Source organism: Suricata suricatta, chromosome 11 (genome assembly GCF_006229205.1).
Source record: "Suricata suricatta isolate VVHF042 chromosome 11, meerkat_22Aug2017_6uvM2_HiC, whole genome shotgun sequence".
In the NCBI taxonomy this organism is placed as follows: Eukaryota; Metazoa; Chordata; class Mammalia; order Carnivora; family Herpestidae; genus Suricata; species Suricata suricatta.
In genome coordinates this window covers 6604343-6629380 of record NC_043710.1, presented here as the reverse complement: position 1 = coordinate 6629380, position 25038 = coordinate 6604343, and the positions used below count along the sequence as shown (strand labels likewise).

Below are 25038 nucleotides of genomic sequence, written 5' to 3'. Positions count from 1 at the left end.
TGCGGGCTCCGGGGGTCCCGATGCGGGCTCCGGGGGTCCCGATGCGGGCTCTGGGGTCCCGATGCGGGCTCCGGGGTCCTGATGCGGGCTCCGGGGTCCTGAGGCAGACTCTGGGTGGGGGAAGATAGACTCCCCTTGGAGGATCAGGACAGCGGGGCCTAGCAGCGCTTGCGTCTAGGGGCTCGTTTCTCCTCAGTCCTGGATTGTGGCATCATTGCACGCATGTCACCTATGGGAGGCTGCAGTCTAGAGTCACCCAGGGAATCAGGGAAGGGTTAGCGCTGAAGATTGAGCCTCAGTACCAAGTCTAATGTCCCACCTTTGTCCCGCTCCCCCAGTTCTATAAATAGCGACCAGGTACCAACTAGATACCAGGTCCCCACTACCCTGTGGTGCTTGTAACAAATGAGTTTGTAATTTATTTTTATTAATATTCTATTTAATGCTTATTTATTTTTGAGAGAGACAGAGAGAGCGCAAGTGGAGGAAGTGCATAGAGAGAGAGGGAGACAGAACCAGAAGCGGGTTCTGTGTCCAAAGCAGAGAGCCTGATGTGGGGCCTGAACCCACAAACTGTGGGATCACGACCCGAGCCTCAAGTTGGATGTTTAACTGGCTGAGTCACCCGGGCACCCCTGAGTTTGTAACTTTGAGTGTCCTTGGCCCTCACCCTGGGCACCTGGTGGGCTAGAGGCCCCCTTGCTCTGGCCTCCATACCTCCTTCCGCCGCCAGGTGGGTCTTCTGTACGAAGAGGGTGTCCGCAAGGCCCAGAGCAGTGACTCCAGCAAACGGACCTTCTCTGTGTACAGCAGCTCTCGACAGCAGGGCCGCTACGCACCCAGCTACACGCCCAGGTCTGGCCAGCCAGGCTGACCCCGGGGGGTGCGGGTGGGGGGCGTGGACAAAGGAGGGTGTGGTGCAGGTGGGCTCTGATTGCTTGTCTCCGCCCATTCAGTGCCCCAATGGACACTAATCTCTTGAGCAACATCCAGAAGCTGTTCTCTGAGCGTATTGACGTGTTCAGCCCTGTGGAGTTCAACAAGGTGTGAAGTCCCAGCGATCCCACCTTCCGGGGGCCCTTGGGAAGGCTGGCTCAGGCATCTGACGAAGAGGTCCAGGATTCCTCTGCCCCGCCTCTCCCCGCCACCAGGCTCTGTCTCGGGGCTGTTTCTAGGAGTGTAGGGTCATCGAGCCCCGCCATCACCATATCCCCTGGAAGGGACCTTGGTGCCTCTAGGCTGGATGCCGTTCTAGAACACCTCTTACCCTTGTGGCCACAGTAGTTCTGGGTCCTCATAGGGATTCCTGTCCACAGGATGGTCTCTGTCCCAAACCAGCCCACACTCAGGGACCTGGTGTTCTTGCCTCTAACTCAGCAAGCCTCCCGGCTCCCAGTGTCAGTGCTGACTCCCATCTCTGCTTGCTTTTTACTTTATTATTATTATTATTATTATTTTGAGAAAGTTAGTGGGGGAGGGGCACAGAGAAGGGGAGAGAGAATCCCAAGCAGGTTCTGCACTGTCAGCACAAAGCCCGATGCGGGGCTGGAACTCACGAACCATGAGATCATGACCTGAGCCGAAAACCAAGGGTCAGTCGCTTAACCGCCTGAGCCAGCCCAAGCGCCCCTCCCGTCTCTGCTTCTGCTTGTTGGGCTTTCCCTGTCCCCTCCCTCCAGATGATGGTGCCAACTTTGTGTGTATCATCCCTCCCTCTTAGATGGGTCCTGGGACTTTTACACCCCACCCCAGCTACTGGCCCCTGCCCAGAACATGGGCGCCCTCAGGGACCCGCTGCCCCTCCCCACCACCTGCCGTGCCAGAGCAGCCTCGTACCCTTGCCTGCAGGTATCGGTGCTGACCGGCATCATCAAGATCAGCCTCAAGACGCTGCTGGAGTGTGTGCGGCTGCGCACCTTTGGGCGCTTCGGCTTGCAGCAGGTGCAGGTGGACTGTCACTTCCTGCAGCTCTACCTGTGGCGCTTCGTGGCCGACGAAGAGCTTGTGCACCTGCTGCTGGATGAAGTGGTGGCCTCGGCCGCCCTGCGCTGCCCGGACCCAGTGCCCATGGAACCCAGCGTCGTCGAGGTCATCTGCGAGCGTGGCTAGGCTGCGCCGCCGCCAGGCGCAGGCTCGCCCAGTTGCCCCAGTTGTCAGTCTCCTGCCCTCCTGCCCTCCTGGCCCCAGTGGCCCTTCCCCTCTCCAGCCTCAAGACCTGCCAAATAAAGACGTGCCGCCTCCTCCTCCTTCTCACTTGCGGGGGCGGGGCTTGCCTGGGGTGGAGTTGTGAGGCGGGGGCCACCGAGGTGGCCTCGGAGGCGTCAGGCCCGCTCCCGAGAGCCGATTGGCTGGATTGCTGGGCCCAGAATGGGCCGGGGGGCGGGTCCATTTAAAGACATCAGGACTCGGGCGGTTGTAGTCCGAGCTCCGGGACCAAGCAGGTGCTTGCGAGGCTGATCCTCTGCGTCACCAAGCTCATCTCCTGGGGGATGGGGTGGACTGTGTTCCTTTGACGGACTCCTGTGTGCCCCCAGCCCCTGGTGGAGTGGAGATCATGGCCTCGCCTCAGGGCTCCCGGGCCCCGCTGGAATTCGGGGGACCCCTGGGTAATAGGGCAGGCGGCGCAGGGGTCTGAGGCTTGAGGAGGACGGGCTGAACTTCGGTATGGGGGAGGATGCAGGATCTGAGAATGGAAGGCTTGGAAGGGATCTGGGGGCTTGCCGGGGGAGGGGGGTTGTTAGGGGAGGGGGCTGCCGAGTGCGGTCTACGGGGTGGAGGGTTGGACGGAGTACCGGGAGCTGAAGGAGGAGCTCTGGGGGCGCATCGGGGCGGGGACCAAGATGGAAGTCGGGGAAGGGACTGAGGGCTGCGGGCGGGATATGGAAGGAGGCAGTGGGGATTCTGAGGGGCCCTGGGGGCAACAAGGCACCCGCGGGTGGTCGTGGGCGAGTTATGGAGCGGACCCCCGCAGCCCCCCGCCCCCTTCCACAGGCGCTGCGGCGCTGATGCTGCTGCTCCCTGCCACCATGTTCCACCTGCTCCTGGTGGCCCGCTCGGGCCCGGCGCGCCTCCTGGGCCCACCCCCCTACCTGCCGGGCCCCGAAGTGCTGTGGAGCCCGCGGCTGCTGCTGCTGTGGCTCACCTGGCTCGGCCTTCAGGCGGCTCTCTACCTACTGCCGGCGCGCAAGGTGTGGACTCGGCTGCCGGGAGGCGGGCGGAGGGAGGGGGCGCCACTAGAGAGGAGGCACGCCCACCCCTTATCAGAGCCTCTTTGTGCCTGCAGGTGGCCGAGGGGCTGGAACTGAAGGACAAGAGTCGCCTGCGCTACCCCATTAACGGTGCCTGGGGGATCCTTGCACTGGAGTTGTGCCGGTGGGGGTGGGGCCCGAGGCCCCGCGGAGATTAGCCCCCGACCCCAAGCTCCGATAGATGCCTATTTTATGCTATGTGCCCAGGCAGACCTGGGGGCTGTCCCTGTTCCTCCCATGTCCCTCGTCCCTCCACCGCTACCCCGCAGCATTTGCTGCTACTCTGTGCACCAGAGCAGTGGTTGGAGTGACACCCTGAAAGCCAAGGGCAAGGTCCTTGACCTCCGTGGGCTTTGGACTGTGTATGTGTGCTGGGCTGGGGGGTGGCATGGAGGGGGAGAGCAGAAGGGTAGGGGCGCAGCCCCCAAGACTCACTATGTACTACGGTTCAGGCTTCCAGGCCCTGGTGCTGACAGCCCTCTTGGTGGGCTTGGCAGTGTCTGCGGGGCTGCCTCTGGGGGCGCTCCCGGAAGTGCTCCTGCCCTTGGCATTTGCGGCCACCCTGACCGCCTTCATCTTCAGCCTCCTTCTCTATCTGAAGGCTCTGGTAGCCCCTGCCTCCGCCCTGGCACCCGGGGGGAACTCAGGTGAGAGGGGGCCCGCCAGGGAGTGGATGGGGCCAGGTACGGGGTGCTTCTGCTTTCATCTTCATCCCCCACTATTTTCCAGGCAATCCCATCTACGACTTTTTCCTGGGACGGGAGCTCAACCCGCGCATCTGTTCCTTTGACTTCAAATATTTCTGTGAACTTCGGCCTGGCCTCATCGGTTGGGTATGCTGGGCACCGCTAAGAGCAGGGGCGGGATGGGGAAGCTGTGCTAGGCAAGGCCAGGCCAATATCGCGCAGATGGGAGCCATTCATTCCACAAATATTTGTTGAGGCTACTCTGTGTGTGCCCTGGGCACTGCTCTAGGTACAAGGAGACAAAGGAGAAAAAGGTACAGGAAAGCAAGAAAAACAAAAATCTCTGTCCTCGTGAGCCTACATTCTATTGGGAAAGTCAGACAAGACAGAAGTAAAAAATATATAGCATGGCTAGGGAGAAGAGACATGGAGGGGGTTAGGTGAGCAGCTGCAACTTTAAATAAAGCGGTCAAGTTCAAAATCTATTTTGAGGACAGGAGAGGGTGACGCTATGCTGCCTGGCAGGTCCAGGCGGTGCCCAGCTTGGTCATGGGGGGCAGCAATCTATTCCTCACTAGTGGCCTTGAGGACATTCCATCTGTGGTTTTTGGTTATAATCCCCCATGCTGGACTGTGGTCAAGATTTCCCAAAGGGCTGGGGTGCCTGGGGGGCTCAGTCAGTTAAGCAGCCGACTTTGGTTCAGGTCATGATCTCACAGTTCGTGGGTTCGAGCCCTGCTTCGGGCTCTGTGCTGACAGCTGAGAGCCCGAAGCCTGCTTCTGATTCTGTGTCTCCCTCTCTCTCTGACCCTCTCCCGCTCACACTGTGTGTGTCTCTCTCAAAAATAAATGTTAAAAAAAATTTCCCAAAGGGTCTCTCAGGCAAGGTCCCCTGGAAACCAGAGGTGAGAGGAGAGCCAGGTGTCTATCATGGACCCGGACCCTGGCCTCTGAGGCCATTTCCTCCTGTGTGAAATGGAATAAAGTCAGAGAACTTCCTACTAAGGTTCTTGTGAGGATTAGAAGTGGGAATGTGGATGACGACCCCAAACCTGGTGCCACCAGAATGGGGTGCTCAGCCCAGGCTGGCTGCCGACTAGCCGTTGTGGCTTACTATGTGCCAGACTCGTGCTTTGTGCATCCAAGTGTTAGGTCCACTGGTCCTCAGCTCCGTAAGGCAGGTCCGTGATTATCTCCGTTTCCCACCTGGGGTGGGGGAGAGGGTAAGCAGCTTGCCCAAGTAGCAAAGCTGAGATTCAAAACCAGGTCTGTTTTAAAGATTTTGTGTTTTTTAAATGTGTATTTTTGAGAGAGTGAGTTGGGGGACAGAGAGAGAGAGAGAATGAGAGAGGGAGAATGAGAGAATCCCAAGCAAGCCCTGAGCTGTCAGCGCAGAGCCTGACATGGGGCTTGAGCGCGAACTGTGAGATCATGACCTGAGCCAAAATCAAGAGTTGGACGCTTAACCGATGGAGCCAGCCAGGTGCCTCAAACCGGGTCTGTTTTAATCTTTCTCCCAAAAGGAATATTATAGGACAAGGCAAGAGTCAGTCACCAGGACTCGTCTATCGCAGTCTTTGCTCCCGGGTCCAGGGCCTGGATCCACTCAACAAAGGGCTGAGCTCAGACTTGGTGACAGAGCCGAGAGCTAGACGGGCAGAGGCTGACTTCTGGCCCACGTCGGTGCTGCGGCCTCTGCAGAGACAGGCTGGGGACACACGGCCCTGTTCTCCCCCCACAACCCCAGGTCCTCATCAACCTGGCCCTGCTGATGCAGGAAGCAGAACTTCGGGGAAGTCCCTCACTGGCCATGTGGCTGGTCAACGGCTTCCAGCTACTCTACGTGGGTGATGCTCTCTGGCACGAGGTGAGGCTGGACTGGGCGAGGGGGGCCGGGGGCATTTGAGGACCTCACGGGGACTAAGCCGGTGCGTCTGGGTCTCATCCATGCAGGAGGCTGTTCTCACCACCATGGACATCACACACGATGGGTTTGGCTTCATGCTGGCCTTTGGGGACCTAGCGTGGGTGCCCTTCACTTACAGCCTGCAGGCCCAGTTCCTGCTGCACCACCCACAGCCCCTGGGGCTGCCCATGGCCTCGGTCATCTGCCTCATCAAAGGTCGGTCTGGAAGGGCTCCTCCCCCTAACATTCATTCCTGTTACATTTATCCAGCACCTGGTAGGTGCTTCTCTAAAGCTGCAGGGTGGGGAGGACTGGGTCCTAGGTCTCCAGGCCAACTGGGTCTGGGCTGTGGGGGGATGGTCAGGGTCAGGTAGAAGGCTATAAGCCCTTGACCCTGGCCACTTGCTCATGCTTACTCCCTAGCTGTTGGTTACTACATCTTCCGAGGAGCCAATTCCCAGAAAAACACCTTCCGCAAGAATCCTTCTGACCCCAGAGTGGCCGGTGAGCTGAGTTTCCAGGGTGCTGGGAGTGAAGTGGGTACAGCCAGGCTTCCTGCAGTCCCCCAACTCCCATGACCTGTCTTTCCCCCAGGCCTTGAGACCATCCCCACAGCCACGGGGCGACAGCTACTGGTGTCTGGGTGGTGGGGTCTGGTCCGCCACCCCAACTACCTTGGAGACCTCATCATGGCTCTGGCGTGGTCCCTTCCCTGTGGTGAGTGGCTTGCGTGGGCACGGGATGGAGGCCGCGCATGGGAGGGGCAGAGTCGGTGAACATAGGATGACCAGGCTGGGTGTGGAAGGGAGAGCAGGGATGCACCCTGGTGGAGGGAGCAGTCAGGGAGCAGGTGGGGGGTGGGCAGACCTCCCTCTACCCAACCTAAGCTGTGCTGGGGACTTGCTGGGGGGTCTGGACCTTTCCCCCTGGAGCCCTGATGTCCCTGTGAGCCAGCAGGTGTGGAAACCTTGAACTGGGCGGCAAGGGCCGGGGTGGGGGTGGGGGGGCGCGCGGGCTGCTGAGGGATCACAGCCTCCCCTTCCCCACAGGCGTGTCTCACCTGCTGCCCTACTTCTACCTCCTCTACTTCACGGCGCTGCTGGTGCACCGGGAGGCCCGCGACGAGCAGCAGTGCCTGCAGAAATACGGCCGGGCCTGGCACGAGTACTGCCGGCGGGTGCCTTACCGGATCCTGCCCTACGTCTACTGAAGCAGCTCCATGCGCCCCGGGCTGGGCAAGTGCCTGCCCGCCTGCCTGTCAGCGCACCGGGGACCTGGACCCTCCCCTGCCCTGAGCTCCAACCAGGCAGAATGAACAGCCTCAGGCAGGTGCTCTGGAGCCGGGAGATAGGAAGCCAGTGCCCCAATACGGGAGCGAACGGGGCTGCTCCTCGTAGGATAAACATCTGGAACCCTTCGTACCACTTCTCTTCCTTCCTGGGACTGGGGTGTTGAAAAACTGGCTGGGTCACCTTTGATCCGGGAGAAGCCAGGAGGTGGTTTGTGGGTCCCAGAAACGGGGTGAGGGTAGGGGTGGGGGCAGGGCGGGACAACAGGTGTTACTCAGAAATGGGCGCTGCCAGCAGGGCAGCCTGGTCACAGCTTTATTTCCGACAAAGAGATCCCAAGTCAGCCGGGGAGTTCCTCAATGAGAATTCTGGGAGCGGGTGGCAGGGGGCCTCCCCAAAGGCGCTCCAACTCCCCAGTGAGGGCTGCCACCTCCTCGGCGGCCACAGCGTGGGCTTGGTGGGCCCTGGCACAGTCTAGGGCCAGGGGTGTGAGCGCCGCCTCGTTTTCATTGGTCCAGGCCAGCAGGAACTGGCACTTCTTCCGCGCCCGGTAGAGGCGATCTCGCTCCTCGGCAGCCACCGCTTGCCTCCGGGCCTGGCCCAGGGTCCGCGCCAGGTGGCCCAGGGCTGCCAGCGTGTAGTGTTTCTGGGTGGCCCGGCCATGGCCCATCAGGATGCGGGCGGCCTCGCGCATGGCACCCCGTGTGCCCAGGGGGCCGGGAGGATGCTCGCCTGCTTCGAGCACCTGGGCTGCAGCCTGCAGGGCTTCCTCGGCCGAGGCGAAGACCTGCTGGGCGCCCAGGGCCCCGGAAACGCCGAGCAGCGTGGCACAGAAGTCAGAGAGAAGAGCGCCGTCGTCGCCGCCGTGATACAAGGCCAGAGTGTGTGCGTAGGCGAACAGCACGTTGGGCAGCTGGAAACGCACGAGCGGCGAGGTTGGACCACGGCTCAGGCTGGCCAGCGTGGGGATCCGGGTGGGCACCGGGGGCGCGCAGGCCTCGGGGGCGTCTCCGAGCGATGGCTCGGCGGCGGCCTCGTTCACGGGTGCCGGTGGCGTCCTCGCGGGGGTGGGCTCCTGCCCCACAGAGTCACCGCCAGCGGCGTTGTCCACCTCCTCCAGGAGCGGCGGCCCGGCCCCGTGTCCCCACCACCAGGGCCGCCATGGGGGCAGCAGCCGCCCGGCCTCGCCCCGGCTCAGCAGCCGCTCGAAGGCCGCCTTCTCAGCCGGTGCCAGGAGCTCCCAGAGCCCGGAGAGGCCTCCGGGCGCCGGGCCAGGTCTGAGGCCTGCCTCCTCGGGGTCGTCCTCGGTCTCGCGTTGCTCACGCAGCCGCCGTAGGGCGCTGGCCAGGCGGCTGGGCGAGGCGCTGCGGCCGCGGAGCTCTCCCAGCACCTGGTCCCGGTAGAAGTCTTCGGCGCAGGTGCCATGCGCACGGTAGCAGCGCAGCGAACAGTAGGGCACATTGCAGCGCGGGCAGGTGTAGCGCGCTGGCCGGGCCTCCCCGGCTGGGCAAAACCCACACGGCCCAGCCGGCTCCATGGCAACCGGCGCCCCGTGCGGCTAGAGAACACGCAAAGGCAGCGCGGGGCAACTTCCGGCGCTCACCGGTTGCTTCCGCCTCCAAGAGAGGCCAACGGGGAGTCGTCAAAGCACCCGGGACTCTCTGCAACTTCCGCCCACACTCGGAAGCCAAGCCCCACCCCTCTGTCAAGTAGCGCCCAGGCAGGCGCAGGGGCGGGTCCTGACGCACAAGCCCCGCCCCCAGCGGCGAGAGACTAAGGGCAAGCGCACTAGGCCGGTGCTCCGCTGGTACCCGCTCGCCCCCTAGTGGTTGCCCTTTGGGCACTAAAAAGCGCGGGGGCGGAAATTCATTTTTGCGCGGCATCTGCTCTAGGCGGCTAATTGCGCCAGGCTCTTGGGGAATGAGATGTGTCCCCGCGCTGGAAGGGCAGCCATTCTAACCAGGGGACACAGACAAATAAAGGAGAGAGTAGAAAAAAGATGAAAGATGGACTACTTGGCCTAGATTGCGCGCGCGCGTGTATTGGAGGCATTTCCCCTCGAAAGCAACTTTTCAGGTATCTGAATTTGATTTACCTTCCAAACCTATGGTTTATCCAACTTCAAAAAAAATTCTTTTAACGTTTTATTTATTTTTGAGAGCAAGTGAGAGAGACAGCGTGAGCAGGAGAGGGAGATCCAGAATCTGAAGACAGGCTCCAGACTCTGAGCTAGCTGTCAGCACAGAGACTGAGCGGGGGGCTTGAACCCAAGGACCGGGAGATCATGACCTGAGCTGAAGTCGGACGCTTAACAGACAGCCACCCAAGCGCCCCTGGCTCATCCAACTATTTAAAGGAGAGAATCCATGCTAGTGCCAAAATCACATCTGGGACAGAGATGTGGTCCCTGTCCTAATGGAGCTTAATTTGTGGTAGGGTGGGGGGTGATAGCCCACACAAGCCATGGCAAACGCCCTGAAGACTTGACCCATTGCACCCATCAAAGTGAGCTCTGGTTCTTTCGTTCCTCAGCTCACATCTAGTCCCAGCCCCAGTAAGTTTTATGTATCTCAATATGGATCTTTTGTCTCCCAATCAAGATCTGGATGGATGTGATGACCTTCAAATCTGCTCATTCTCTGCATCCCCACTACCACTGGTCTAAGCCACTGGTCCCTTAACTGATTTTCTCTTGCCAGCTGTCCAGAAAAATCAGGCAGATAAAGTACTGCATCACAAGTCAGATTACATCAGGCCCTCGCCGGAGACCCTTCTCTGTACCTGATGAGTTCCATTGGCACTTGGGCTCAAATCCAAACTCTTGTCCACATTGACGAAATCACACAGCTTTGCACACAGTTCTCCTGGCTGGAACTCTGGGCATCTCACTTGACAGGTTGTGTCACACATCCCGTCTTCGGTGACCTTCCCTAGGATATCGTGTCTGTCCCACCCCCGCTGGCCCTCTTTCATTACAACACCCTGCTTACTTTCTTTGAGGTTCTAGCTCTTGTAACTAACTAGCTTCTGCACTTAACTCACAAGAATCCAAACTCCTAGACGGGAGGGGACCAGGTCTTTTTTCTAAAAGGTTACTAGGGATAAAAGTAGCCCATATACTTGATCTCAGCCCTTCACACACATCCTTTATTCATCTCCACAGCAACGCTCGAGATGACGGCAGAGATTAAATACATAGTTGAAGGTCAGGCAGGCAGAGAATAAAGCAAGGATTCAGACTCAAGGCAGTCCAAACGGAGATCCTGAGGCCTTGACTTCACGTTACACTATATTCCAAGGATGAGCAGATTGAAAAACCTTGACAAAGCAAGTGGTACCCACGTAGCTGGGGGAACCTTGAAATCGGTCCCAGAGAATTCCACTTCTGGGAACACTGAAACCACCAACCTGACCTGTATGGGGTTAGTGAAGTCACACAGTGCCAATGTCCTCAGACAATGCTTTCTGCAGAGGCCACTTTTGGGGAACAAACTTGGGCAAATGGAAACCTCAGGAAAAAGCCCACAGCAACCACCAGGATGAATGCAAATGAGCCCATCAGAGGACCCACCTCAAAACATTCAGTCAGGGTGGACCAACAGGCTACTTGGAGTCAGGCACAGGCTGCAAAACAGGAACATTCCATCCGTCCCCCCACCTCCTGTGCATGCCTCCTGGCCCGCAGTCTCTTCTTTGCCGTCCTGCCCGCCCTCCCTTGCAATGTGTTCAATAAACTTCGATCTCCTTTGTTCTGCGGTGGCTGCATTCTTGACATTGTCTGCCCGTCACTGGCCTCCACCCAATCGGGTCACCCCACACTTTCTGAAGTGGGGACAAACCAGATCCTTGCCAAGGCCTCCACTAGGGCCACAGCTGGTCTCAACTTCAAGGGAAGGTGAGAATGGCTTCCCTGATAGATCTACTCAAACTCCTCTTCCGCCTCGTAATCTTCCCTCAGTTCTTACCACCTTCTGCTTAAAGCACAAGAACAAACAAGGATTTGGGGGCATTATCAAGTATCTGGGATGGAAACTTCCCCAACTCGACATCCGAAGAGCTGGCACCTGCAGTTACTAATGTTCCTGGTAAGCCTCTTCCAGGAGCTTATCACTTTCCCCCACGCCAGCAAGGGTCCCTGCCTCTTCCGACTGCACAGTACCAAGAAACTAATGAACACACAACCAGCCCCAGGAGTCATGAGACCGTGGGATGACTGGACTAAGTGGCTTTATTGGGGGCAGGCCAAGATCACAACAGACTTAAGAGTTGGCATTGGGGCCCTTCTTCTTTCCGAAGGTGGGCACGACGTTGACAAAGCGCCGGTTGTACTGCATCCGCCGCTTGGCTCGGCCTGTCTTCTTCTTCTTCTTCTCCTGTTTGGCCACCTGGGAAAAGGGAAAAATGGTTAAGATCCTGGTTGACCTCTTCCATGCCTTCCCTTAGTCTTAACTCCAGGGAGAAGGCAGACAGAGAAAAGACCAAGCGTCTTGGCTGAGCTTTAATATAAGGAAACAAAGCAAAACAAAGTCCTAACACCACCACTAACACTCACTCACCTTAGGGGTCTGCCCTCTTACTTTCCCAGCGCGGGCCAGAGAACCATGGACTTTACCTGCGGTGGGAAAGGACAAGAAACAGTTAGGAGAGCAAGAAGGCCCCACCCAGCAGAATCCTTTCTGAATTCAAGCCTTTAGGGAGTCTGCTAAGTGACTGAAAACAGAACTAGGCTCTGGCTCAGGCTCCCATGGCCCTCTTAGGCGTTCCTTCTAAGGGAGGTAAACAAGATCCACCCTGGACTCAGGAGCATGAACTCCACAGCCCACACTCGTTATGAACTTACAAATCGTTCAAAGGACAATCCTCCCCAACTCACCTCCAAGCATGCGCCCGGCTACTTCCAGGGTGGTCAGAGCCTCCACTCCACACTGCCCCAGGGTAGCCTCATCCTCCAGGGGCGTGCCTGCCAGGAGCACGACTTGATCTTCGGGGGCGATGCCCTCCAGAAGAGCTACATGGGCCTATGGGGAAAAATAAAACTCATCAGCGTTCCTGCGGGAGGATGATATTGAAACCAAAGAGGACGGAGTCCAGGAACCATCAAGCAGCCTCACCTTGATCTGGGCGACCGTCTCCTGGCCGGTCACCTCGAGGGTGTGTAGCTCCTGGGCGCGGACAAAGAGCTGCATGTCGGCGACTGAAAAAAGAAAGGCTTGTGTGAGATAAAAGCTCTGGAAGAGAGGGATCAGGGGAAAGGTGGCGGGCCAGGACCGATCGCTCTGGGATCGGTGGTCGCGGGATCTCACGTGGGTAATGCCAAGCCTGCCGGGGAGGTCGGGTGGGGACCAGAACCTGACCCTCAGAGGAGCCCCTCTCCCTCCACTTTTCCCGCGCCCTCTGACTTCGCGGCCAACCTGCTGCTAAGCTCTCCAGATTCAGCGAGGGCCCAAAATCTTACCTGAACTACGGCCACCGCAGCCGCGACCACGAAGATGGAGTCGAGAAAGAGGAAGGAGGAAGGGCGCACACGTCCTCACCGCTTGCTGCGTGCTACGTCACTGCTGAGCGACCGCGAAGGCCTCTGGTTTTTGTACCGCCCACGGCAGTCCTAGCTCCGCCTCTTTACGCTTTGCGCAGGCGTTCTTTCAGCGCGGGGCGGAGCGCCCAGGAAGGGGCGGGACCAGGCCGGTTGCGCGCGCAGAACGCCGGCGTACGGGAGCGGCTCAAGATGGCAGCCGCCGTGTTCCGGGCTTCGCTGAGGGGCTGGAGAACCGGCGTCCAGCCGGGCTGCGGGCTACGGCGGCTGGTGAGAGCTCTGAGCCTGGAGGTGGGGGAAGAGGGCTGCGGGCGGGTCTCGTTGTTATTCCTGTAACCCTGGAGCTCAGATACAAGATTCAGAGGCAAGGTGCAGGGCCTGTATCGCGCCACGGTGTGGGGCTTGGAACCTGATTGGTGGACAGCTCGGTTTAGTCAGACCTGGCCGGGGCTACACATCCATGCTTGTGCATCATTTTACACTTGATCTTAGCCAAAAGACCGAAGAGCGATGTGCATAATTTTAAAAAGGGATACCGTCTCACAGGGTAGGGGTCGGCCCCAGATCTTTGGGGACACTTAAGGGAACTCGAGGTTCATGATATACAGCCCACTTCATTCTGCTTGTAACCCTGGGTCTAATCAGGACTCCAGGATATCTATTGGAAGATGGGAGGACAGACTGCGGAGAGTTACCATAGGCAGATTATTAATGTCTTAATTTTTCTTAGATGGAAAAAGGGGGTAATAAAATAACTGTGTCATTGTAGGAATTAACCCCAAAACAATACCCGTAATACATTTAGCCCAGTGCCTGGTGGTGTTTATATGAGGCCAAAACCTTCCAGGTAAGCGAGGGTCACATCGGATGATTGTGAGTGGCATTATCAAGATTGCTGAAAGTGCCTCATCCAGAACTAGAATATTTCAGCAGAATGTTTAGAGGAAAGTTTATTTAAAAAAATTTTTTTAATGTTTATTTTTGAGAGGGGGGGGGAGAGAGACTGTGAGCAGGCAAGGGGAGAGAGAGACACACACAGAATCCAAAGCAGGTTCCAGGCTCTGAGCTGTCAGCACAGAACCTGACTTGGGGGCTCGAACTCACGAACTGTGAGATCATGACCTGAACCTAAGTTTGAGGCCCAACAGATTGAGCCACCCAGGCACCCCTAGAGGAAACTTTAAAATACTGAAAAATGGTGGGGTGCCTGGGTGACTCAGTAGGTTGAGTGTCTGACCTCGGCTCAGGTCATGATCTCACGGTCAGTGAGAGCACGGTCGCACTCTGTGTTGACAGCTTGGAGCCTGGAGCCCGCTTTGGATTCTGTCTCCCTCTTGGCCCCGTTCACGTTGTTCTCTCTCAAAAAATGAATGAACGTTAAAAAAATTTTTTAAATACAGAAAAATGCCGTATTGATCATATTTACAGTCATTTGGCTTTGGTTTTGAGTCCCACAGAAACCCAAGGGAGGCAGGTTCTTCAGAGTGCCTGAACTTCTCTTCCGGTCCCATGTCTACCCCGGCAAACTGAAGTCCAGTGCTTTCTTACCTCCAGACTTTGATTTAGTGTTTCCCTGTTCTACCTACCAAAGTTCTGCCTCTCCTGTGGGGGTGGGGGTGCTGGCTCGGCGATGGAGCAATGGTTGTTTGCTTTTGATTTGGGCTGCAGAGCCACACACAGGGGCCTCCCGATTACCCGAGCTTTGTGGAGTCTACGGATGAATACCAGTTTGTGGAGCGCCTATTACCCCCTACCAGCATCCCAAAGCCCCCAAAGCATGAACATTATCCCACTCCTAGTGGCTGGCAGCCACCCAGAGGTGAGCTGGGTGATGGGGATGACTTGGAAGCTACCAGGAAACCTCCCCTAGTGATGTACTTCTCTGGGTGAGGCTCTGGATTCCCCAGTGGGTTCAGACTTGTGTTGAGGTCACTCAGGGCTTAGCACCTGTCTCATGTTCAAGGAAGGGCCTGGGAATGCAGCTCTGTTTTACCCGTCCACCCACACTCTTGGGATGAGGTCTTCCCATTCAGGAACAGTGGCCCATGGAGAGGAGACCCAACAGCTGGAGCCTCCACCCCCCCCCCCTCCGACTCCAATAAGCCTCGTACCGTAATTGAATGCATAGCTTGGGAGCTGGGCAGTTCTGGGTTCAAATTTGGCTCCGCTATTCATTGCCAGTGTGATCGTTAGTCACTTAGATTCTCAAAATGGAGGTAATCACTCAGTACCTGAAGCACTTAGCACACAGCCCCGCGTGTGGTAGGTAGGTGTTCAGTGCTGCTTGTAAATCCCTGTTTCTTTGTGCCAGAGATTGATTGTAGCCTCCCTACCACGCAGAGAAGTGCCAGGATTGGCCCCAGGTGGGGACCCGGGGAGGCATGGCCCTAACTTCATTTCTTCTTGACCACCTTCTCGTGCCAGGCCCTGTACTGGACCTGCGAGACTACCAGGGTGAACAGTCCGGTCCTGGCTCTAGACTTAGGGAAAGAGCAGGTCTTCTGCTCTGAGATCTAGAGGTGGCTTTGCCATTGGGTACACCAATTCTGTGTATACTGTGAGGGGGTGAGTGTTGGCGAAGGTGGCATAAAGCTTGTGGAGGTTTGACCTGTGGCTGTTCCTCCCTCCACAGACCCCCCGCCCAACCTCCCCTACTTTGTGCGGCGCTCTCGTATGCACAATATCCCCGTCTACAAGGACATCACACATGGCAACCGCCAGATGACTGTGATCCGAAAGGTGGAGGGGGACATTTGGGTAAGTGAGGGGTGGGTCAGGGTCTGACTCTGACCCTTTCAGGGCTGAAGGGATGGGAGTCCACTAGAGGGGATGGTCTGACCAGGCTTGGTTTGTCCTCTTCCCACGCAGGCCCTGCAGAAGGATGTGGAAGATTTTCTGAGTCCACTGCTGGGGAAGACCCCTGTCACCCAGATCAATGAGGTGACAGGTACCCTGCGGGTCAAGGGCTACTTTGACCAGCAGCTTAAAGCCTGGCTCCTGGAAAAGGGCTTCTGAGGCCCTCCTGAGCAGCCTGCCTGACAGCAGCCCCCGAAAACAAGAGTCCGGGGTGGGTGTGGGAGGGAGATGGCTGAGGGCCGCGGGTATAAATGGCAGGGCTAAGTGCATAGACAGGTTAAAGTGAGGGCTAAGGACTTCAGAGCAGGCCTTGCTCACATCAGGGGGGAACGGGACCTTGTACACAGGTGCCAGCTTGGGGGAGGGCTGTCTGACATTGGACTCTGCCTTCATTGGAGCTTGCTGGGCTCAGCTCTTCAACTTCTGGAGGTTGTTGACTGCCCCTCTGGTGGAGTAGCCCAACCCAGTTTAGGGGAGGGCAGCACAGGGCAAACCCACTGAGTACATTCCTTCCTTGGTCCTCAGACCCTCACTACGGCCGTCGCCCCAGGCCAGACCCGGCTTGGTGGAGGCTATGGAGAACTTGGATAACGCAGGCATGGGTCCTGGAGGTCTTCAGTTCCAAGTGCAGGACTGGGCAGCAGCATAGAGCACCCACGTCCGCCCCGGGCTCATTCTTTTTACCCTTGGAGAAGTAGGCGGCCTAGTCGCCTTTGCGTCATTCTAGGCCAGGGCCGGACCTGACTGGGTTTCTAGCTCCAGGAAGCTAAGGAATTAGCTTCAGCTGGTCTGTCTGTGCGGGGGTGCTGGGGAGATTCCGGCGGTCCAGCACAGAGCAAGCCATCCTTTCCAGCTTCCTGACCTGGTACCAGGTGGCCAAGGGCTCCGCAGGAAGGAAGACGCTGGCCTTTTGCCCCTGCCATCCCATCCCACCCTGGGCCCCTGAATCGGCAAACTTGCCTCGTTCTTGGGAGTTATAAAAGCGTAACCTCCCCAGGGCTCAGTTTCTTCATTTGGAAAATGGGGTATTGTCATTAATGGTTTAATGGCTTGTCTAAATAAACCATCCCCCCTGGGGAGTCTCAAGTCTGTAGCCTGAGCAAGATGACGACTCCCGGCGCACTGATGCGGTGACACCAGCTCCACCATCATTAATGCAAGTCTTTATTTGGCGGTATATACAATTTAAGCTATTAAAATTTGTACAATATTTACAAATTAAATAATCATCTGAAACTGTCTCCAGCAACTCTTGTAACACAAAACCGAGGGGAAAAAAGACAAGGGCGGGCAGGCCTCGGCTCCTGTGGTCCCTGCCTGGCCCAGTGCCTTTTCTAAACTGGAAAGACCAGAAGTCTGACACTCCTGCTCCTCTTTCCTAGGGTCAAGCATTCAGGTCCAAAGACAAAATTTAAGCCAAAAGACAACAGTGAGGAAGTAATTCCAATTCTCCTAAACTCAAGAAAAGGTCTAGAAGTTGAGAAGCGGCCTTCCGCAGACTCTGGGGCTTGCAGTGTCAGGGGCGCACACACGAGCCCCCCGCCTGGATGAGGCCGGGCAGTGGTTGCTGGGTGAGACCACTAAGTATCACTTGAGACATACTGCAGGGGGGGAGGGCGTGGGCACCTCAGTGCCACCCACCTGCTCCTCGGCCCCCAGGCACTCCTGTCCCAGAGCCATGCGGCTGCCACTAGGACGCAAAAACACCATAGGGCATGAGTGACACAGCCGCCATCACAAAGAGCTTCTAGGGAGTTGAGGGTAAGAAAAGGGAGATCGGTACCAGTTGTGGTGGGTGGTCCAGGGAGCAAGTTCCTGGCCTGCCTCCAGTCCCCGAAGCTCACACATGGGATTGGGGAGCTAATACTGCTCAGCACTGAAGCGACTTCACACACACGCACACGCACACACAAGTGGGCTTGGAAGGGCTGCCCCTTCTCCCAGAGGGCACTGGGCGGTTAGAGGGCTTCTCAGAGACTGCCTTTCTGCCTTCACGGCCCCAGCGGAAAAGGGTGAAGAGTTGGAAAGAAAGGCGGGGACCGACCCGAGATCCCCATGCTCGCCTGGGACTGGACGGGCTGGAGTCAGCTGGGGCCTCAGGCTTCCTCCCACTCGGCCTAGGTGATGCCACCTCCTTTTGTCTCAGAGCTGGGGGTTCTTACTCCCTGGCGCGCAGAGAGAGGGAGCTGGCACTTGGTGGCTGGACACGTTACAGCGAGGGCTGCTCAAGAAGAGTGGAGGCAGGGGTGGGACTGGGGTGTGTCAGTGGGTGACGGGGGACTCCAGCTTCTGCAGGCGGCGGCGGCGGAGCTCTGCTGCGTCAGGCTCCCCGTCTTCAGGCAGCTCCTCTGCACCCACAGACTCGGGAGCTGGGGACAGAGTTCGGAAGTGGAACCCACAGAAGTTCCCTCCCAACCCCCGCGCCCCTCCCCAGGCTCACTGAGCCTACCTGGAGGCTTGTCCGCTTCAGGGGCTGGTGAGGAGGCTCCTGGGGATGGGGTGGTGGCCTCAGAGCTGGGGACGGTGGTGGGGGTGGTGGCAGTGACAACTCCAGGAGTCTCCTCAGTGGGGCTGACTGAGGTGGCAGGCCGGGGAGGCCTAGAGAAGAGACAAGATGGGGGAGGTGAGGCCTGGACATTCTGGTGAGATTGGGAAGGTTCTGCCCTTGGTGAGCCTTGCAAGGTAGGGTCCGCGCACACGCGCTCCGCGGCCTCAGTCTGCAGCAGACACAAGTGAGCGTGTGTGAGTTCTCGGGATTCCAGACTACAGGCTGACTACACTCCGTGTGGGCAAGCGCTGCTGGCCTTGCTCACTAGTAAGCCGCAGCCCCTAGCGGGGTGCCAAGCTCCTCACACAGTTCCCGCCCAACTTTCCACCGAAGAAAACTGCATTCAGGTCGCTCAGACTCCAACTCCCCTCCAAGCCTGTGCTCTGACTGCTGTGTGCCAGGCACTCTGCAGGTGACCTGTGAACAGGCGTTAGAACCCTTCTATTAAAGTGACATTGGTCACCAAGCAAATGAGTGGTGGGGACCACAACTTGAGTTTAGGCTAGGCTGCTTCTGGGTGACTTTTTTTTTTTTAATTTAGTTTTAAGAAAAAGGGAGAAAGAGAATGTGAGGAGGGCATGGGCAGAGGAAGGGGAAATCAAAGCGGCCTCCGTGCTGACAGCAGCAAGCCCAATGCTGAGCTCGAACTCACGATCCGTGAGATCATGACCTGAGCAGAAGTCAGATGTTTAACAGATGTCCCTGGGTGACTTACTTGCAGTCTCAGAATGGGGTCAGTGCTTTCCAGGCACGGGGTCACCATACAGAAGAAAGGTGCACGAGGTGAACCAAAACACTGACAATTAGGAGTCCTTTGACTACAGAAAAATTCAGAGGAGGAGCACTCAAAGTCAGCTCTCTAATAATCAGCCCTCCTGAGACCCAGGCAGGGCCCCTGGAGCAAGGAAGAGAGCCTTCAACAAACCCAGAGATCCTGCTCTGCCTACAGACAGGTGACCCGCATCGGCAAGTATCACAGGGCAGCAAAAGGGGGCCCAGCTCCCCGCCGCCACCCCTGCCCTGGGCCCCAGGCGCACGCACCCCAGGGAGGCCAGCACGGTGAGGTACTGGTTGATCTGCAGCATGGCGGCGTCCAGCAGCGTGTGGATGTTGCGCAGGCTCTGCAGCCGGGCCTCCAGGTGCTGCCGCTCGTGGCCTTCCAGAGCCCGCAGCTCCTCCGGAGTCAGCCCGGCGAAGCCGGCAGGGGGCACGGGCATGGGGGGGAAGGCTGGAGGGAGGCGGATGCTCAGCGGGGGGGGGTTGCCCGGCCCAACACCCTCTACCCTCCAGACCAGACCCCAAGGGTGGCTCAGGTTACCAAAAGGCGGAGGCAGCGGCATGCCCATCCAGGGTGGAGGGAAGGGGAAGCCAGGAGTGGGGCCGGCCTCCGGGCCAGGGGCAGAGCCAGGTGCTGAGGCAGCGGCAGCTGTGGTCGCGGCTGCTCCGCTGGGCCGAGGAAGGGCTGGCACAGTGCGAGACCAGGAAGTCGGTGAGTGCCGAGGCCTCTCGTTTCCGCTCCTCCCACCCTCTGCCTGCCCCCGTGGCCGAAAGACTCACCTGCACTGGTGGATGGAGGGGCCCCAGCCTCTCCTGAGCTGGGGGGAGGCGGGACAGGTGGAAAGGGGCCCATGGGAGGCCAGAGCGGGAACATGCCCGGAGGAAAGGGAGGCAGGAGGCCCTGGGGAACTGCAGGGAGGACGAGGCAGTGAGGAGAGGGCCAGAGTAAGACGGCTCCAAATCACATGTGAGAGGCCAGTTGCTAGGAATGCTGTCCTGCACCCACAAGCTTCTCTGAGCTCAGCACTGATGACACAGGACTACAGTGCATTGATGTCTCTTTCTACGACCCCCCACCCCCATCCCTGGACGGAGCTGCTAGAGGACAGGGGCTCTGATTCACCCCCGTGTTTCCCATCCCCAGTTCCAGGCAAGTACTCTAGTGTGCTGGATGGCCAAATGAGGGGGCCACTCACAGTTGGGGGGCTGGGGCAGGAGTGGTGGGGGGTGAGGGGCAGGTGGTGGCCCCTGATCCGCAGGCTCAGGGGGCGGTGGTGACTGGGTTGGCAGGGATGCCCGAAGGACGTCCATTCGGCAGGTAGGGCAGGTCTGCTGCCGCTGGAACCAGGAGCGCAGGCAGCTGGAGGTCAAGACCAGGTGATGGTCAGGGTCCCTAGGGGCCTGCCTTCCAGTGCCCACACCCTGCTGCCGGGCTCCCTGGGCCCCGCCCACCTGGTATGGAAAATGTGGTTGCAGGGCAGTCTCTTGGCACCGGTCACCATCTCTTCCCGGCAGATGATGCAGACGTTGTCCATTGCCTGGAGCTCCTCCGGGGTGGCATCGGGATACCTGGGCAGGACAAGGCCAGGGAGAGGTCCAGACCAGAGGCGGGGACAGAGGAGCCTGGGGAGGAGCCAGGAAGAACAGCCGGCCCGGCCCACTTACAGCGTGTTCATGTTGCGGATGGCTCGGCGGGACATGATGGCATCCGTCACGGCCTTCTTGAACTGCCTGAAGGGACAGTTTCAGTGGAAGCTGGGTGAGGGAGGAGACGCAGGTGTGGGGCAGGTGCAGGCACAGGACAGGCTGGGCGGAGCTGGGCTTACCTCATGGCCAGGTACATAGGCCGGATGGCAAAGAGAGGGAAGGTGTGCACCTTGATCATGATAGTCATGAAAGCCATGTACAGCAAGACCTTGATGAAGCCTGGGGGGCAAGGGGAGGTGCAGAGAGGAGCAGTCACGGGGCCTGGGAGGCAGGGCCGGGGACGCTGGTCCGGCACAGGGGAGGCCCGGGCTCTTCTCACCTGTAAACAGCTCTGTGTAGAGCATGTACACGGCCTTGTTGTCCCAGGGGTTCTCGCTCTGGAGGTCCACCGAGTGCAGCACGTACTTGATGAAGATGGTGAGCACCATGGTCATCAGGATGGCGTACTGGCGGGAGGAGGGGGTGGGGGCCGTGAGCACACAGCACCTCCTCGCCCCCGGCACCCCTGCCACGCCCAGGCCTCTGCACGGCAGAGTGCAATAACACCAGCGTGGGGCCGGACACGCCTGGGGTCTTCCGGGCGCCTCTGCGAGGCAGCTGGCGGGACTTCTGGCAGCTCGGCAGACCCCTCTGAACGGCAGGGTGGGCTTGTCTGCCGGGCGACAGAATGAACTGTTCCCTAACGACTACACTGCTTGGCTGGTTAAAAGAGCAGCTCCAGCGCTCAGCACGGGGTCTAGCGGGTGGTGGGGACGCGAGCGGCCGTCACTGAACACCCCCCAGCCGTCCACCAAGCCACATCCTCCCGTCCGTCAGCAGCCAGCTCCTCTGGCCTCACCTTCCAGGAGGCCCTCCCCGAGTGCCAGGCCAGGCCAGGCCAGGGCTCCCCCCCCCCCCCCCCCCGCCAGGTGTGTGTGTGGGAGGGGCCCAGGCAGGAGCTGAGACCGACGGGTGGCTGTTCCTTGGTGGCCTGCACGGGCCGGCCACAGAGTATGTGCTCAGTGAGGGTCTGCCGGGTTATTGAGGGCACACTCAGTGCCCCCTCAGGCTTGTCCTCCCAGCCTCCCAAGCCAGTTTTACCTCAAAGCCGAACACCAGCTGCACAGAGGCCCCGCGGGTCAGGATGCTGTGATAGGCATGGCTGACGAAGAGGAAGTCCAGGATACCCAGGAGGAACATGAGGGCTGTGGGGACCCCCCAGAAGGGGGAGGGGGTGGGGGTCAGGGCAGGGCCCAACAGCCGCTTACCCCTTCGAGACACTTCCCACCCTCAAGCCCAGCATGGCCCTAGCCATCTAGTCAGGTGGCTTGAACCCGGCCCCCTGGGAACCCCAGTTGTGCCTCAGAGGGCACGAGAGCAGCCAAGCTCCAGGTGAGGAGGCCCCAAGCTGGGGGGCTGGACAGTTGAGAAGCCCTGGAGTGGAACAGGGCACAGAGCATGCAAATTAACTTCCCGAATTATCTTTCCTGTACAGCTGCGAGTCGAGGGGGAAGCCCGTGCCCCAGAGCACAGGTCCACAGTCAGTGACTTATTAGGGTCCATCCTCCCCCGTGCCTCTTCCCCCTCCAGCTCCCTCCTCTCCCTTCCCAAGGGTCTCACTCACAGATGATGCGGCAGTGGAACAGCCACGAGATGTTGGGGCTGCGCTCCATCTGAGGCAGAGCAGAAAGGGGGCCGTCGGGAAGGCCTGCGCTCACCGCGCACGCCCAGCCCAGCCTTCACTTCACGAGCCCGCCTACCATGCCGCTCCCTGGCTCCCACCTGCCTCGGAGAACCCCCCGACCCAACTCACGAAGTCCACGCGGTCCTCGGCCAGCCAGTGAAAACACTTCAGGAAGAGGAGGAGCGTGAAGAGTGCGACGAAGCGGGGGCTGAAGTCGTCCCGAAAGACAGTGAAGGCCAGACAAGTCTCAGTGACAGCGTACCAGGAACGTTCCAGAAGGTGCTGGCGGTTGGGCAAAGGAGGACGAGGAACTCAAGACGTTCTGCTTGCCCAGCTCCCTGCCCCCCGCTTCTACAACCATCTTACCTCCATCTCTGCCGCCCTCAGCTGTCCAAAGAACACCTTGCCCATCACTTTGCCCAAGAGAAAGACAAGGACAAAGGCCTGGATGTAGAGGACCTAGGAGTGAGAAGAGGCTATGGTTTGAGGTCACTTTCTGCTCTGCTATGTCTGGGGCTCATGATTCCGGAACCGCCCTATGACCCCCGTCCCAAAGTTAGGCGGCTGGGGGCCGCTTGGCGCCTCTCCCGCCTACCTGCCCTCTAGCTCCGCCCCTGTCTCCAGCAGCCTCCTCCTTCCCTCCCAGGGAGCTCCTCCCACCCTGAGCCCTGAACTCACTGCCATGCTCGGGCTGGACTTGGTCAGGTACACCACGGTGGGGTAGAATTGGTGCTTGAGGTAGTAGGCGTGAGCCACGACGGCCCCGGTCAGCGCCAGGCTGGCCGCCATCATCACTGCGGTGCGGAACATCGCTCCGGCCTGGAGGACCTGCGTGGGGACAGGGAGGGAACAACCTGCGTGATGCGCACACTGCGCAAACCCAGCACAGCGCCTCATGAGCGCTGTCTCTGAACCCGCGCGCGAGAACCCCCCCCACCTCTCCCTGACAATCATGACGTCAAGCACAGCACACGCGCCCCCCCCTCCCCATTTTACAAACAAGAAAATGGAGGCTCAAAGGAGGTTAGGCCATCAGACTGACGCAAGGCATGGAGCTTGGGTCAGTTTTGTTTCAAATCTAGGGCTGTTTCCACGCCGCCTGCCAAGCCGCCGCCTCCAGGGAGACACGGGTAAAAGCAAACGTGTTGCAGGAGTGAGAACCGCTACCCCAGGCTCTACTGCGAAGGTGATGGGGAGGATGCAAACGCAGAAATCTCCAGAAGCAGTTGCGTGCCGCCTGGCCTGGGAGAAGCCAGGCGCTGGGGGGCGCAGCCGGGCAGGCGACAGCGCCGGTGACAGCTCGTCCGGGGTGCGCAACCCCGACGCGCGCCCCGCGGGGAGCGGGCGGGATACGTCAGTCTGGAACCCTGGCGTCCCCCAACCCCCGGGGCAATGTCCACTCGGGGCGGCGGAGAATCCCGACCGGAGGGATCAAGTGGCGGCACGGCCAGGGACCCGGGTCACCCCCGCACCTGTGAGCGCCGGAGCCGCGAACGTCGCAGGTGGGGCCCAGCTCGAGAGAGCGGCCGCGCGCGCCTGTGGTCTACCGCCAGCTGACAAGCCGCAAGCGGGGCTGAGGGGTCGCGCCGACCCCGGACACCGCAAGGGGAGGGCCCAGGTCCCGACTCCAACCACAACCCGGGCCCCACCCCGGCCGACTCACCCGGAGCCCAGCGCCGCGAGCCCGCTCAATCCCCCCGACTGCGGAGGCGGCTCCGGTTAACAACACTCCCCACCCCCTGCGAGCCGGAACTTCGGGGGAGAGACACCTCACTTCCGGCGGGGCGCGGCGTGGGTCGTACCAAGTGCGTCCTCCCTTTGGCCGCACCGCGCGCCGTCCGTGGTGCGGCCAGCGGTAGTCCCACTGGTGTATCTAGGCTTCGTGCCCACGGCCGGAGCGAGAGACGCAAGAGGTGGTCGGAGGGGAAGAGGACAGCCGGGGAGGTGGCTGGAGTCCCCCCACCTATTCGTCAAAAGTGGTATCGCCCGCGCTGCCAAGTGCACTCCAGGGAGCCGAGGGCTCGGGCGCTCTTAGCGGCTGGAAGGTGGAGCTTAGTGCGGGCCGTACCACTTGGACGGGGGAGTGTGCAGGGGACAAGCACTACGGGCGTAAGAGAAAGAGAATGTTTTAGAGTCTCATTCCAGAAGATTTCACAACAAGTTCACAAATAAGATGCTTCCTTGGAGAACTGAGCTCAGAAAAGAAAAATTTGCTTCTCCGCGATCACCCCCAACTTGTGCGGGAGTGAGTTGGGTCCCCGTGGCCGCTAGTAATTGGCCTAGATAGAGTTACGCGGACCAATAAGAAAAGGAAGGACATTTGCGGGCCTGGGGAGAGAGAAAAGCAGGTGAGCGGTTGCTAGGGACGGATGGCAGCGTTGCCTAGGTCTGGGTCCAACTGCAGTGGGCGGACAGCTGGCGGGGTTGGCGACGGGGGGAGCGCAGTCCGTGGGCGGGTGATCTGCGTCTGCCCAGCGGGAACTTTAGCTGCGCCACTAAAGGGAGGGGCAGCCTGGCGTGTCCGGGGCTAAGAAGGCAGACCTTTAATTCCGGCTGATCTTGGGATAGTGTTCAGTGCAAAGGGATTGACTTCAGCATCCCGGTGCCTACAGCGTTGTTCCCCTTGTGTTCAGCCCCGGGCCGTCATCGAAGCCACAGCTGATCTTGGACTGCGCAGTCTTTTAGTTTGTGTCGCAGTCACAGCCAACGCAGTCAGCTCGTTGACAGAATGAGGCCGGTACACCCAATTCATGCCTTGCCTTGGTCCTCCGTCTCATTTAACACTCAGTCACTAAAGTTTATGAGCGAGGAGGTGCTATACTCAT

At 59.2% G+C, this 25038-nt stretch overlaps 6 protein-coding genes across 8 annotated transcripts in view; 3 read left to right on the top strand and 3 right to left on the bottom strand.

The window, feature by feature from the left end:
* The window catches only part of VPS51 (VPS51 subunit of GARP complex), an 18472-nt gene extending 16229 nt beyond the window's left edge, over positions 1-2243 (top strand). Inside the window, exons 8-10 of the mRNA XM_029956443.1 lie at positions 734-855; positions 957-1044; positions 1849-2243. Of these exons, the coding sequence (XP_029812303.1) occupies positions 734-855; positions 957-1044; positions 1849-2109 (471 nt within the window). The 3' untranslated portion in view covers positions 2110-2243. The remainder of the gene's footprint in view (positions 1-733; positions 856-956; positions 1045-1848) is intronic.
* Positions 2244-2336: 93 nt separating this feature from the next.
* TM7SF2 (transmembrane 7 superfamily member 2) lies at positions 2337-7257 on the top strand. Of its 2 annotated transcripts, none has more exons than XM_029956449.1 (10): positions 2337-2606; positions 2992-3188; positions 3284-3338; positions 3701-3895; positions 3978-4081; positions 5682-5801; positions 5888-6056; positions 6264-6344; positions 6435-6557; positions 6890-7257. In XM_029956449.1, exons 1-10 carry the CDS (start codon positions 2555-2557, stop codon positions 7048-7050), a joined length of 1257 nt encoding a protein of 418 aa, XP_029812309.1. In that variant the 5' UTR covers positions 2337-2554; the 3' UTR covers positions 7051-7257. The 2 variants fall into 2 exon arrangements, with proteins under 2 accessions (XP_029812309.1, XP_029812310.1); XM_029956450.1 differs by having other exon boundaries at positions 2337-2662.
* A 153-nt stretch (positions 7258-7410) lies between these two features.
* ZNHIT2 (zinc finger HIT-type containing 2) lies at positions 7411-8751 on the bottom strand. The gene has a single exon (XM_029956451.1). It carries the CDS (start codon positions 8664-8666, stop codon positions 7470-7472), a length of 1197 nt encoding a protein of 398 aa, XP_029812311.1. The 5' UTR covers positions 8667-8751; the 3' UTR covers positions 7411-7469.
* Positions 8752-11338: 2587 nt separating this feature from the next.
* Positions 11339-12696, bottom strand: FAU (FAU ubiquitin like and ribosomal protein S30 fusion). Its single transcript, XM_029956457.1, has 5 exons — positions 12585-12696; positions 12241-12323; positions 12003-12147; positions 11686-11741; positions 11339-11514 (listed from the first exon to the last, which is right to left on the bottom strand). The coding sequence occupies exons 2-5, from the start codon at positions 12313-12315 to the stop codon at positions 11389-11391; spliced, it is 402 nt and encodes a 133-aa protein (XP_029812317.1). The 5' UTR covers positions 12316-12323; positions 12585-12696; the 3' UTR covers positions 11339-11388.
* Positions 12697-12805: 109 nt separating this feature from the next.
* On the top strand, positions 12806-16758 carry MRPL49 (mitochondrial ribosomal protein L49). Its single transcript, XM_029956456.1, has 4 exons — positions 12806-12932; positions 14331-14481; positions 15295-15419; positions 15531-16758. Exons 1-4 carry the CDS (start codon positions 12855-12857, stop codon positions 15675-15677), a joined length of 501 nt encoding a protein of 166 aa, XP_029812316.1. The 5' UTR covers positions 12806-12854; the 3' UTR covers positions 15678-16758.
* Positions 16660-23981, bottom strand: SYVN1 (synoviolin 1). 2 transcript variants are annotated; one of them, XM_029956444.1, is made up of 16 exons: positions 23877-23981; positions 22892-23041; positions 22580-22672; positions 22343-22495; positions 22154-22202; positions 21631-21734; positions 20870-20996; positions 20670-20769; positions 20509-20574; positions 20296-20412; positions 20040-20203; positions 19624-19752; positions 19385-19528; positions 19108-19294; positions 17968-18116; positions 16660-17887 (listed from the first exon to the last, which is right to left on the bottom strand). In XM_029956444.1, the coding sequence occupies exons 2-16, from the start codon at positions 23021-23023 to the stop codon at positions 17781-17783; spliced, it is 1821 nt and encodes a 606-aa protein (XP_029812304.1). In that variant the 5' UTR covers positions 23024-23041; positions 23877-23981; the 3' UTR covers positions 16660-17780. The 2 variants fall into 2 exon arrangements, with proteins under 2 accessions (XP_029812304.1, XP_029812305.1); XM_029956445.1 differs by lacking the exon at positions 23877-23981 and adding an exon at positions 23686-23870.
* Between the last annotated feature and the right edge of the window lie 1057 nt (positions 23982-25038).